We start from the raw sequence: 12,930 nt of genomic DNA, 5'->3' as shown, positions 1-12,930 counted from the left end.
GAAACTCTTGGCTGTGTCAGTACAGATGATAGCAACGTGTTAGCAGCTCACAGGAGATGACTGCTTTACTTTATCGATCAGGGTGGTTGAGGTTATACTGTGGTATACATCTCATTGGCCTAAACAAGATTTATTTCTCAGGCACACTCCGCGTTCATCTCAAATCGGTGGGGGAAGTTTGCTCCTTGTAGACTGGTTGCCGTTGCAGAGGGAGGGTTTCAAACCACCAGGTAAACATTCTAGTCTGGACATACGTACTCTGTTCAACTCACTGTCCAGAATTATTCAACCCAGGGAGAGCATGAAGTGCAGTCCTACCAATGTCCAGGAAGAAAGCTGGAAATTGTGATTGCTCCAGTTACAATACGAATCTTAAATTTTACAATACTGGCAATATTTTATAGTGAGGTAGTGCTAAGTGATGTGATCCAGTGCGGTTTCTGAGTTTTGTAGCCACTGCCTTTTCTCTTGGCTTTCCCCAGTATTTTGGGTAACAAGAGCAACGGGCAGAACATTTGTTGGACCCCTGCAGTGAGCCTAGCACTGTACCTGGTGTCCTGAGTGTGTGAGTTCCCACCGTGAAGGCGGCGAGTGGAGCGCAGGTGTTCTGAGTGTGGAATCTGAACGCCTTGGGTTCACATTTGTCCTGTCTGCTGCATGACTTTGACAGGCTACTTAACCCCCTGTGTCCTGGTAGCCTCGTCTGTAAAAACTGCAGAAATAATAAAACCTAACTCATCGAGGTGGTGGTATAATTCATGTGACTGGCACACATTAAGTGCAGTAAACGCTAGCTGACGTTAGCTGTCTGGGAAGTGTTATTATTCCCATTGTATAGGTGAAAAAAATTGAGGTTTGGCGAGAAACTTATCCAAAGTCCACAGCTGGATCAAACAACTCATGAGTGTTTGTTTCCAAAAAGGGTTGGTGGCAGAGATGGGATTGGACTTCTGACCAGCTCCAGTGCCACTCTTGTGAAATACCGCTAATGAAGTGTCTATTCTAGAAACCTAAGTGCTAAACACTTATTAGATTTTGGCTTGAAACATTCTGTATTTCACTCTTCAGAGGATGCTCTTTCAGGATAAATACGATATTAAAACAAAATGTGTGTCAAATCCATTCATAGCATCCTCTAACTAGCCCTTTTAGTTCCTTAGCTTCCTTACCTGGGAACAGAGAGTTACCTGCTTACTTCTCACTGTTACCTGGAGATCCGGGTGAGGTTGCTTTACTGAGCAGCATTGCAGTGAAGCCCAAAGCCTAGTGCTAATAGTGGTTGATCCTATTCAGGGGTCCCTCATATGGGCTTCTGCAGCAACATACGTCTGAAGGAATAATAATGCTGCCTTGGGTTAGCTCTGCAATGCCAGGGAATAGTCTGTTTGCCTATGTGAAGATGTGTTTTATTATTTTTTAAAACTTGGTAAGCAAAATTCACATACTGGTGATGAGACTAGGAGTGAAATCTGCATTACATTTAGGATTCTTGGTATAAATTATAATATTAAAATGAAGGGGAATTATAAAGTAGTGGCTTCTTGTTTCCTTTATCTGGAAGAGTCCCCAGTCAAAGTCGTGGCCGTGTGCGCTGGTTCTGGGAGCAGCGTCCTTCAGGGAACAGAGGCCGACCTCTACCTCACAGGTAGGACAGCCTTTGGATCTTTTTTCTACCCTTGTGCATCCCTTCCCTACCTTGATTTATTTTTTTTCAAGTTAAGAAATAGCATAGGGCTTCCCTGGTGGCGCAGTGGTTGAGAGTCCACCTGCCGATGCAGGGGACACGGGTTCGTGCCCCGGTCCGGGAGGATCCCACATGCCACGGAGCAGCTGGGCCCGTGAGCCATGGCCGCTGAGCCTGCACGTCCGGAGCCTGTGCTCTGCAACGGGAGAGGCCACAACAGTGAGAGGCCCGCGTACCGCAAAAAAAAAAAAAAAAAAAAAAGCATATTTTAGGACATCATCTGACATATAGATGGATCTAATAATAGCAGGCTTTAGGACAGCATCTGACATATAGATGGATCTGTTATTTGAACCTGAAATAAATAGGGACTGTGCCAAAATTGGGAACATACCATATTCTTTGTGGAGGGGAAAAAAATCATTAAACAATTAGATTATCTAAAAAACTGATGTTCAGCACTTATTTAACTTAACTTCTTCCTAAACATGATTTCTCTCAGATTTCATATGTAAGATAATAGGACACTTTTTACCTTGTCGTCTTAGGTAGAAAATGGTTCCTCTTACTCAGCCCTAAAGACAATCATCAGTTTCTATCAGTTATAACTCCAAAATCTTTCTAGAACTTTTCCCTGTATCTCCATCCAGGCATCCTCTACCTGAAGTACTTCATCAAGCTTCTAATCTTAATCTTCCACACACTCCCACAAAACTAACTTTCAAAAGTACAAATATGATGGTGGATAATATTATCCAAACTAAAAACCCTTCAGTGATCTCCTTCAGCTGTCCTGGTGAAGCCTAAATGTTTCGTCCTCTTTCATGCAGCCTTTGTACATGCTGTTTTCCCTGGCTAAGATGTCTTCTCTGCCCCTCCAGACGTGCAGGCTCAGCGGCCATGGCTCACAGGCCCAGCCGCTCCGCGGCATGTGGGATCTTCCCGGACCAGGGCACGAACCTGTGTCCCCTGCATTGGCAGGCACACTCTCAACCACTGCGCCGCCAGGGAAGCCCTGCCCCTTTCTTAAATTTCTAGTGGTAAAAGCTCAGAGACACCTCCCCTGAGAAGCTTTTTCTTGACAGTGTCCAGCTCCTGCCCCTGGTGGTCATGACTTCCTCTCCCGATTCCTGTCACTTTGTTCTTAACCTACAGTATGCATTTCTTATTGGACATTAATTGTTTGGCTCCCAGGCTTTATACTCTGTCCTTGTGGGTAATACCTAACTGGTAACCTGGCCCATCATTCCTCCAAGGAGTTGGAGGCGCTTTGTACACTGCTGCTACCAGCAGTATTTCTACCTCTGTGCCTCCTGAGGGTTAGGAGACTGGAGGTTAAAGATTACTTTTCCCACTTCTAGGACTAGACTCAAGGGTCTTAAGCCCCTGGCCGTTCCTTTGGCTACCTCTGGGGCCCTCCGTTACTAAGGCCTCTCCTGCCACCCACACCCATGCCTTGTCTAGCACACCCCCTTACAGAGGCTGCTGCACTTGAAACATTGTCACATCCCTAAGTATAGAGGTGCAGCATCTGAGCAAGCATGATGTATTTTTTGAACCAACTAAAAATGTATGTGACCACTACCTGTTTTCTTTTCTATCCTTCAAAAGAGGCAAGATTTTTATAAGCCCTCAAATTTATACCAGATTGAAATAAACTTTCAGTGTATAGGCAATTTGATATCTTACAACATGGTGTTTCTATTTTAAAATCTTAACATTTTACTTTGAAGGAATTTCAGAACTATAGAAAAGTTGCAAGAATAGTACAATGAACTCCTGTATACCCTTCACCTAGATTACTAATGGTTATATTTTGCCACATTTGTACATTTTCTCTCTCTCTCTGTAACATATCATACAATATATGTGTGTATATATTTGTGTATGCATAACTATATTTATATATTTCCATGTTTCCTCCCAAACTGTTTTGTAATAAATTGCAGATATGGTGACCTTTTACCCCTAAATACCTCAGCATTATATCTCCTAAGAACAAGGACATTCTCTTATATGACCATGTTGTGATGATTTCAGGTTGATATCCAATCCATGATCACACACTACCTCTGGAATAGTTCTAAACTTTGTCTTCAGAGCATTGACATTTTTGAAGAGTGTAGGCCATTTGCTTTGTTGTATATCTCTCAGTTTGGAGTGTCTGTTTCTTCATAAATGACTTTTTTTAATTAGTTTTTTTATTATAAAGCAATATGTACATAAGATAAATTCACACAGTTGCAAAATGTTAAAATGTCCTTCCTATCTGGTTAGTTGGGGAAACAGAAAATATCTTCTTATCTGGCTAACTTAAGATGTCTATGGTCTGTGAGGCATCACTTTGAATATAACTTCAGGGATGGGAAGCCCCAGCCAATATACCAGTTTTCATCACCCTTCCTTTGAGCTTGATGTGTTAGGTCATAAAGGGTAATATCCTAGAGAGACTAGCAGATGGCGAGATTGCTCCTTGCAATTATAAATTGTCTTTGATTTGCTTTTTCTTTCCCATAGCTGCCATCCTGAGCCAGCCTTTCTTTCCTTTGTCTTCTGGTGTTATTGCAGGGTCTTTATGGATTTTCCCACTTCCATGCCTTCTCCAGCCAGTGCATTTATAACAGTCCAGGCAGCCAGATTTTCCTTCCTAAAGCATGACTTCTAACTGAGCCACCCTAGTGTCTTTTTCTCCTTTTACTTTTTCTCTACTGTTACTTAGATTAAGATGTTTTAAAAGGTGCCTGAATAAAAACTATTCCTTATAATGAAATGATGCATATTTGGGTAGGGGGGAGTGTGGGGAATTGAAGATTTGGGCAGGGGGGCTTTTTTTTTCTAAGAACCATTTTTTAATGCCTTTATGTCTTTTAAATGTATTTCAAAATTATGCTTTTTATGAACAAGCCAAATTGTGCATAATATATTTTTGCTTTTAAGTTGGAAGTCATCAGATTCATAAATGGTGTTCTTTAAAATTCAAAACATTTGAGTTTTCCCAAAATCTTTTCACAAAAGATGAGATCCTCTTCCACCAGTAACTTCTAGGCGTTTTGCCTAAGTCAAAGGAAAATACCTTGCTTTTAATTTAGAAATAACCTTAAGTTCATTTCATCCTTATGAATTAGACTACGGCTGATGCTGAAAATTTTGGTACTCACAAAGTGTAAAGGAGTCTCTGGGAAGTAAGCTTAGGATTTTCTTTAAGATTTATTTATTCATTTTATATTTTATTATTGATGCGTTGGGTCTTTCTTGCTGCACACGGGCTTTCTCTAGTTGCGTCGAGTGGGGGCTACTCTTCGTTGCAGTGTATGGGCTTCACGTCGCTGTAAGCCTAGGATTTTCGTGAGGTATTTGTTATTTAATAGTTACATAAGAAAGAAACTTTTTGAAAGCCCCATTTTACTTAGCAATGGTCATTTATTTTATTGTGGAAACATTTTGAATGGGTGTTCCTACAGGTCTAATTATGGCAGTATTAGATACTGTTGGATGTGTGAATTTGGTTACTTGCCTTGGATCTGCCAAGGAGAAAGAATTTGGAATTCTGTACCTCTTTTTAAATTGGAGGACATGTAAGAAACACGCATATAACTTTCTAGGTTTATATGTAAAGTTCTGCTGCATTACATTTGCTTCATACAGAATGCAAAGTTGGTATTTCTGCTGTTATGGTTCAGCATTCCTCAGACTCTGTGTCTAATATTTAAATATTTGTTCTTTCTTTTGTTGGCAGGTGAGATGTCCCATCATGATGTTCTAGATGCTGCTTCCCAAGGAATAAATGTGATCCTCTGTGAACACAGCAACACTGAACGAGGCTTTCTTTCTGATCTTCGAGATATGCTGGGTGCTTACTTGGAGAATAAGATTAATATTATCGTGTCAGAAATAGACAGGGACCCTCTTCATGTGGTATAATGCATGCAGGAACAACCAGATGACACAATCTACAAATCGAATGGCTCCCACCTCAAATGCATAACATCAATCAGTGGGGTATCCTTCTGAAAGAATGTCTTAGAAGGTACATTATCATTTCTGGTTTCTTGATCTTCTTCACCAGATGTTCTGTAGCTCAGAAGGTAAAAACAATAATATAAGAACCATTAAAGAACAATTATTATAAAGAACAAATTAAAGAATATATTGTATAATATGTATTCATTATAACCTCTAGGAAAGATGGAGTAAACCTGTTTACTTAACATTCTTGGGAAATATCAATAGCTCAAGTAGTCATCTCCTTAGCTTAATTATAGATGGGATGTATCATTCTATATCTCTCTGTCCTTAGTTATTTTAAAAATATACTTTTCAAAAAAATATATATATATACATATAAACCTTAAAAACTTGGGATTAGAACACGTATATATAGGTAGTAGCCTCTGGAGGGTGATAAGGTCTGTCTATACGTTTCTGTTCCTAGATCACTAATCTCCCACCTAAATTTCAGAATCAGGATGAGATTTATCAGGATGAGTTTTGTTTTTTGTGTTTTTTTTGGCCATGCTGTGCTGCATGCAGGATCTTAGTTCCCTGACCAGGGATCAAACCAGTGCCCCCTGCAGTGGAAGCACGGAGTCTTAACCACTGGACCTCCAGGGAAGTCCCTCAGGATGAGTTTTGCTTTTTGTTTTAAATATACGTGATCATTATTCATGTAATTATTGCTTTATTGCTTTTTAGGTAACTCACCTATAATTTTATTAGTAATGTATTCAATATAAAGATGGTTAACTTTCAAAATAATGTTAGTGAGTACTTATACAGTATTAATTTTGTGCCAGGCACTCTTCTAGGTGCTTTATAAACACTTTCAATCCTTTATAAACAAGCATATAAGTATTGTTACTCCCATTTTACAGATGAGGAAACTGAAACAGAGGTTAAGTAGTTTGCCCAAGGCCACGTAGCTAGGAAGTGATGGAGTTAGTTAGGACACAAACTCAGACAGTCTGGCTCCAGAGCCTGTGTGCTTAACTACAGTGTATCTTAATCAAATACATTGATGACAAAACTGATATAAGAGGTATGGAAGAAATACTGAAGGGAAAAAAAAAACCATTTTAACTGTGATTTTCTCTGGGGAGTATGATGAGAGGTGTTTTTTTTAATTTTTTTTTTTTTTTTTTTGGCTGCGTTGGGTCTTCATTGCTGCGCATGGGCTTTCTCTAGTTGCGGCGAGCGGGGGCTACTCTTCGTAGTGGTGTGTGGTCTTCTAATTTCAGTGGCCTCTTTAGTTGCGGAGCACGGGCTTTAGGCACGCAGGCTTCGGTAGTTTTGGCACACGAGCTTAGTTGCTCCGCGGAATGTGGGATCTTCCCGGACCAGGGATCAAACCCATGTCCCCTTCATTGGCAGGCAGGTTCTTAACCACTGCGCCACCAGGGAAGTCCCCGTTTTTTCTTTTTAATGCTTTTATATGTATTTCCAATTTCTCCACTGAGCATGTTACTATGGTAATGGCAAAAGCAAATCTTTTAAAATACTATTTGTCTAAGATGAGAAGCATAGAATTTTATATTTCCTTTGTAGGATCCTTTTCCTACCAATCTTTTTTCTCCTGGAGGCTTTGGGATCCTAACTTATATTCTTGGTGGTTCATCTGTAATACTGATTCACTACAGAAATAACCAGCAGGAGTGAGCCTTATGAAATGCCCCCCAGTTAGAGTTGGAGGATCCACCAAGAAAGGTGGGAGAACAGCTAAGTGTCAGAAGCCAAGTAGAAGGCTTCAATGAGATGGTCAGCTTTGTCAAAGTAGAGAGAATGAGATGATAGCAGCTTTGAGAGACTGTCTTACTGGTATTTACTTCATTCATTCATTCATTGTTCGCTTTCTGTGTGCTGGGCCCATAGAGATGTGGGGAGGATAGGACAGAAATTTGGATGACGGTTACAATAAACTCTTAAGTAACTATGATAAAGATATGCATAGGGTTTATAGGGAAGGTCTTCTGGGAAAAGGGGGTAGAGTTCAGTCAAGAGGGACAGCTTGAACAAGTGCACTAAGTAGAGAAACAGCACAGCACATTGAAAAACCCAAGTAATTATTGTCATGGTGGAGAGCACAACGCAGGGGAGGTATGGTCAGAGGTGATGATGAAGAAATCAACTGAGGCCAGCAGCTCGTTTTAAACCCTCCTTTCTTTATAGCACACTCAAGGTGTGATGTGATTTCATCTGTAACTGACTGACGACGGCAGTAAGGATCTGAAGGAAGTAATTTTATGTTAAATCCAGTTTCTTTATTGGCGTGCTAGCATTTCTAAATAATTAAAAATACCCCCAAACACATCCTATGCAGGATTTATTTTTTATTTTTCTTCCTGTGCAGTTTTTAAAAAATAAAGTACCACTCAAGATTATTTACTTTCAGCTGTCAAATTTTCTGAACTGTTAACTTTAACATGTTGATTGCTTACTTGTATATATCATTGCTTTTCAAACTTTTAATGTGTACCAGAACATCTGGAGATTTAGTTAAAATGCAGATTGATTCAGATGCCTGAGTAAGGGCCCAAGCATTTCTTAACTTCCCAGGAGATGCTGATGCTGCCATTTTGAGGACCACACTTTGGGAAGCAAAAGTAAAGGTGCTAAAGTATTTAGGTGACCTAAATACTTAAGACTTGAGGCCCAAGTGATATATGCCAAAATAATGAAAATTTGGTGATGAGCTTTGTTATACTCATGCTTAAAGTTATATTTTCCATAGCATTAGTTATTTCAAACTTACTTTATTCAACACATTAAGGATACTGTAACTTTTTAAATTTATTTTTATTTATTTTTTTGCGGTACGCGGGCCTCTCACTGTTGTGGCCTTTCCCGTTGCGGAGCACAGGCTCCGGACGCACAGACTCAGCAGCCATGGCTCACGGGCCCAGCCGCTCCGCGGCACGTGGGATCTTCCCGGACCGGGGCACGAACCCGTGTCCCCTGCATCAGCAGGTGGACTCTCAACCACTGCACCACCAGGGAAGCCCGATACTGTAATTTTTAATGCTGTTAAAACCTCAACTAGATATTTCACATCACACTTTCATATTCTCTCCACTGCCTGGCACAGAGCCTTCTACTTAGTAAGTTCTCAGCAAACATGAATTAACATGGCTTAACAGCAATTTGAAAAATTAAAGTATGGGAGACTCTCCCAAGGGAGAGAAATCAAATAATTACAAAAAGCCTGAGAAAGTCATTTACATGACAGTTTATCCCTTGGCTTTTAGGAGACACAGTCTGTGATGAGGCAGACTCTCGTGACTCCCTGTTATATCTGAGAGCTACTCAGGACTAAGCTGGAAGAGTCACCTCACCTCCTAGAATGTAGGAAAATACATTGTGAACTTGCTACTGGCTCCAGGTTTGAATTGGTTGGGGGGAATAATACAGTTGACCCTTAAACAATGTGGGGTTTAGGAGTGCTGGCCTTCTGCACAGTAAAAAATCCAAGTATAACTTATAGTTGGCTCTCCCTGTGTATGCTCAGTGTCTCTTTATATATCCATGGGTTCAACCAACCGTGGATTGTGTAGTACTGTAGTATTTACTATTGGAAAAAATCTGCATTTAAGTGGACCCACACAATTCGAACCTGTGTTGTTCAAGGGTCAACTGTACATTTCTAAAGTTTTGTTAGTAATTTTTTTTTAAGTAAAACCTATGCACCATCCCTTGAACTTACTGATCTTTTGTATGAATGACATGTTCATATATTAAAATGGCAAACATGATGCTAAGAAAGTTCAGTTTCTGGAGTATCACAAGAACCGGTTTAGAACTCCCTGCCTAAGGAATTCAGTATTATGCCAAGTTTGTACAGTGTAACTATCCTGCATCCCCTGTGCCTTTTTTGGCCTAAAATAGCCATTTTATTAAGAGAAGCCAGAAAAGTCTTTCAAGGTTTCAGGTCTGTTCAATCTTGCGAGAAGCAAGTAACAGCAGAAGTTAGGAGCCTTAGCAATCAAATTGATAAGAGCTTAAGCAACACTGATGTTGAAACAGGTAATGAAGAACATATAATTCTGCCAAGATCACCATCAGAACTGTAAGATGCACTCATAAAACTTTTGAAGCACTTCAAGATACCTTTAGTAAAAAAACCCAGTACTATAAATGAAAAAAAAAATGGTTATATCCAAATTGGTTTATTAATAGTAAAGACTATTCACACATACTGCTTGCAAACAGTATAGACACAAAAATTATAAAAATAAACCAGTAGATATTTAAGGGCAAATGCAAAGTTTGCACATTAGGTCATTAAAGATTTCGTATACTTTTTTATACTGTAAGTTATTATAAACTAAATATATTAAGCAAAAAACAAAAACAAGGTGCAAACCAGCAAGTATCATATGCCACCACTTGTGTTTTTAAAATGAGAAATACAGACAAATACCCTTAGATGTGCATAGAATACCTCGGGAAGAATGCTTCAACTGCTGTCAATGGCTGCCTAAGGGACTGGATCAGGGGATGGTAAGGAAAATCACTTTTCATTGAATATCCTTTGGTACAATTAAAAAATTTTAGAATCCTATTCATGTATAAATTTAAATATTTTTATTAGTAATTATGCTTAAGACTAAACCCCTTAATACATGGATTTAAAATAAAATTACTTCATTATATGACACAAAGAAATGATTTTAAAAATTCTGATCATTTTGGGAAATATTTTCATAAAAGGGGTTTACAAGATGAGAAATGAGTGAGAAATGCTGATGCAGTATATTACAGTGCTCTTTTAATGAAGAATTTCATTTCCAAGTATGAAATAGTTCAGGGAGTATGTGAAGACTATCATCAGCTGACTACAGTGGCCAAGATTAGCCTTCTTTTCTTTCCTAAGAGAAAAACAGGCTTGAGTATTTAGGAGGTTTGAAATTGTCATTTTAAGAAAAAAATGGAAATGTCTTACAGTGAATTTTAAGCCTTCTTGATAGAGAAATCAAATTCATTTAAAGCCAGCCATTAATATGCTGGTTATCTGTATGTTATTCAAGAAAAGAAAAACATGTTGATATACAAGAATAGTTAAATTTTTATTTTCTGTTGCCTTGAAAAAATAACTAAGATGAAATTCAGGTTTGTGTTTCTCTAGCCTGGCTTCTAACTTGCATCATGAAGGTGACGGCATAGACATTAACTGTCCTGAGCAGCACGACCTGTTATTGTTCATGTGCTTCTGGGATGGGCACACATCCTCTATACTCTCTCTGTTTTTCCTACTCTCCCAACTGAATAGCATCATGCTCCTTCCTCTATCAGCATGTAGCCTAAATACAAAAGGAGAAAGCTGAATTACCTACTGTCCCCCAATCTTACACCTTTTGTTAAGCCATCTCAGAAACAGTAGGAGATGACCTGCCTTCTCTATTACACGCTTCAATTCTGACACATGGAAAAGCAAATAAAGCCGACGTACGTGATGCTGCAAGGTCTGTGTACTTCCACACTCTGGAACGAGCACATGTGCAAATAGCTCCAGGAGTGTTAAAAGGCCCTCGAAAAATTAGGAATATCATCTCTGGTAGAAAAGAATTCAAAACATCCCGCTCCAAATAGTCCCTGAGCACACTTTTCCTTCCAGCAAGAAGTCTCCAGAGAGGTAATGAATGAAAGGCACATTTTCTCCAACTTGAGGACCACTGCATAGTACTAGGATGGTACGCCAGCCAGGCTAATAATCAAGGTTCTAATTGATGACATTCCCCCTCCCAATTTTAAATCTTACACATTGGAAAAAGAGTCTAATATTGGATGTAAACACAATAGTTTAGACTAGAGGAATGGCAGCTGGGGTACAACTCTTCCACAGAAGATTCAAGAGTACAGGAGAGCTTCAAAATTCCTCTTCTTCCTTCTCCAAGAAATCAGTCAATGTTCCATTGTCAACAGGAATTAATAAATATTCCACTCCATCAGTTCCCTAAAAGATGTAAGAATACCCTGGATGTTAGTCATTCGTAAGAGATATATTTGAATCCTGTTGTAGGTTAAACAAAAAATTGATTTGATTTCATTAATATTTTATATAAATATAAAGGTATAAAACTTAAGGCCAGAGGGCACACAGGCATATATATCTATTAAATACACTGAATTTATAGTTAAGCCGCTTTATAGTGGAAAAGACTAAAGGATGAGAACGTGGGTATTTTATTTTCCACCTTCCTGCTCTTTCTAAAATCTTATACCACTGACTTCTCTGTTCCTTTAGTCCCCTTTCAACTGGATCCTTCCCATTGGCTATAGGTTCGGGTATCTCCCATTTTAAAATAACCCTCACTAGATTCCTCATTCTTCTCCATCCGTCATATAACCCTGGCACCTTTCCAGAAAAGTTGTCTATAAATGGTGGTCTCTATTTCCTTGCTTTTCACTCAATCCAGGCCAACCTACCTACTGCCACCATTATCATGTCACCAGAAGAGCTTTTGCTTAGCCCTCCAAGGAATTCCAGTTTCCTAAATTCATTATGTATCTTCAGTCTTTGTCTTTTTGGCCCCTCGGCAGCTCCTGAGACTGCTGACCTTTTTTTTTTTGGCTGCACCACGCAGCATGTGGGACGTGGGATCTTAGTTCCTTGACCACGGATCAAACTCGTGCCCACTGTGTTGGAAGCGTGGAGTCTAAACCACTGGACCACCTGGGAAGTCCCTGACCGTTCTTTCTTAAAACATGCTTCTCGGGCTTCCCTGGTGGCGCAGTGGTTGAGAGTCCGCCTGCTGATGCAGGGGACGCAGGTTCGTGCCCCAGTCTGGGAAGATCCCACATGCCGCGGAGCGGCTGGGCCCGTGAGCCATGGCCGCTGAGCCTGCGCATCCGGAGCCTGTGCTCCGCAACGGAAGAGGCCACAGCAGTGAGAGGGCCGCATACCACAAAAAACCAAAAAAAAACATGCTTTTCTTGGCTTCTGTGACAACTTAGTTTTCTTCTTGGCTCTGTGGCTGTTTCACCTCTGCAGGCTTATCTTCTACTTGGCCGTTAGATGTCACACTGCTAGGCTTAGTTCTTGGCCCTCTAATTTCACTATATGTCCTCTCTCTAGATAGTCTCACCAATGCCTGGTTTCAGTTATAACTTAAATATGTAGGAATCATAACCTTGTATCTCTAGCCCAGATCTTTTCTCTGGTATCTTGTCCCAGGAATCCAAATGCCTAGCTGACATCTCTATTCGGAAATCTCAGAAGAACCTCAAACAGAGTAAGTCCAAATATATAAGACCAT

At 39.9% G+C, this 12,930-nt stretch overlaps 2 protein-coding genes across 4 annotated transcripts in view; one reads left to right on the top strand and one right to left on the bottom strand.

Moving 5' to 3' along the window:
* The window catches only part of NIF3L1 (NGG1 interacting factor 3 like 1), a 17,576-nt gene extending 8,150 nt beyond the window's left edge, over nt 1-9,426 (top strand). The window contains exons 5-6 of the mRNA XM_082630411.1: nt 1,432-1,645; nt 5,421-9,426. Coding sequence (XP_082486537.1) covers nt 1,432-1,645; nt 5,421-5,605 — 399 coding nt within the window. The 3' untranslated portion in view covers nt 5,606-9,426. The remainder of the gene's footprint in view (nt 1-1,431; nt 1,646-5,420) is intronic.
* Nucleotides 9,427-10,427: 1,001 nt separating this feature from the next.
* ORC2 (origin recognition complex subunit 2) overlaps nt 10,428-12,930 on the bottom strand; it is a 51,183-nt gene continuing 48,680 nt past the window's right edge. For all 3 annotated transcript variants that reach the window (XM_082630245.1, XM_082630247.1, XM_082630246.1), the window contains one exon: nt 10,428-11,627. In XM_082630245.1, coding sequence (XP_082486371.1) covers nt 11,541-11,627 — 87 coding nt within the window. In that variant the 3' untranslated portion in view covers nt 10,428-11,540. The remainder of the gene's footprint in view (nt 11,628-12,930) is intronic.

This window comes from Mesoplodon mirus (assembly GCF_964341445.2).
Source record: "Mesoplodon mirus genome assembly, chromosome: 8".
Taxonomy (NCBI): Eukaryota; Metazoa; Chordata; class Mammalia; order Artiodactyla; family Ziphiidae; genus Mesoplodon; species Mesoplodon mirus.
The sequence above is the reverse complement of the archived record's forward strand: the minus strand, read 5'-3'. Positions and strand labels throughout refer to the sequence as shown.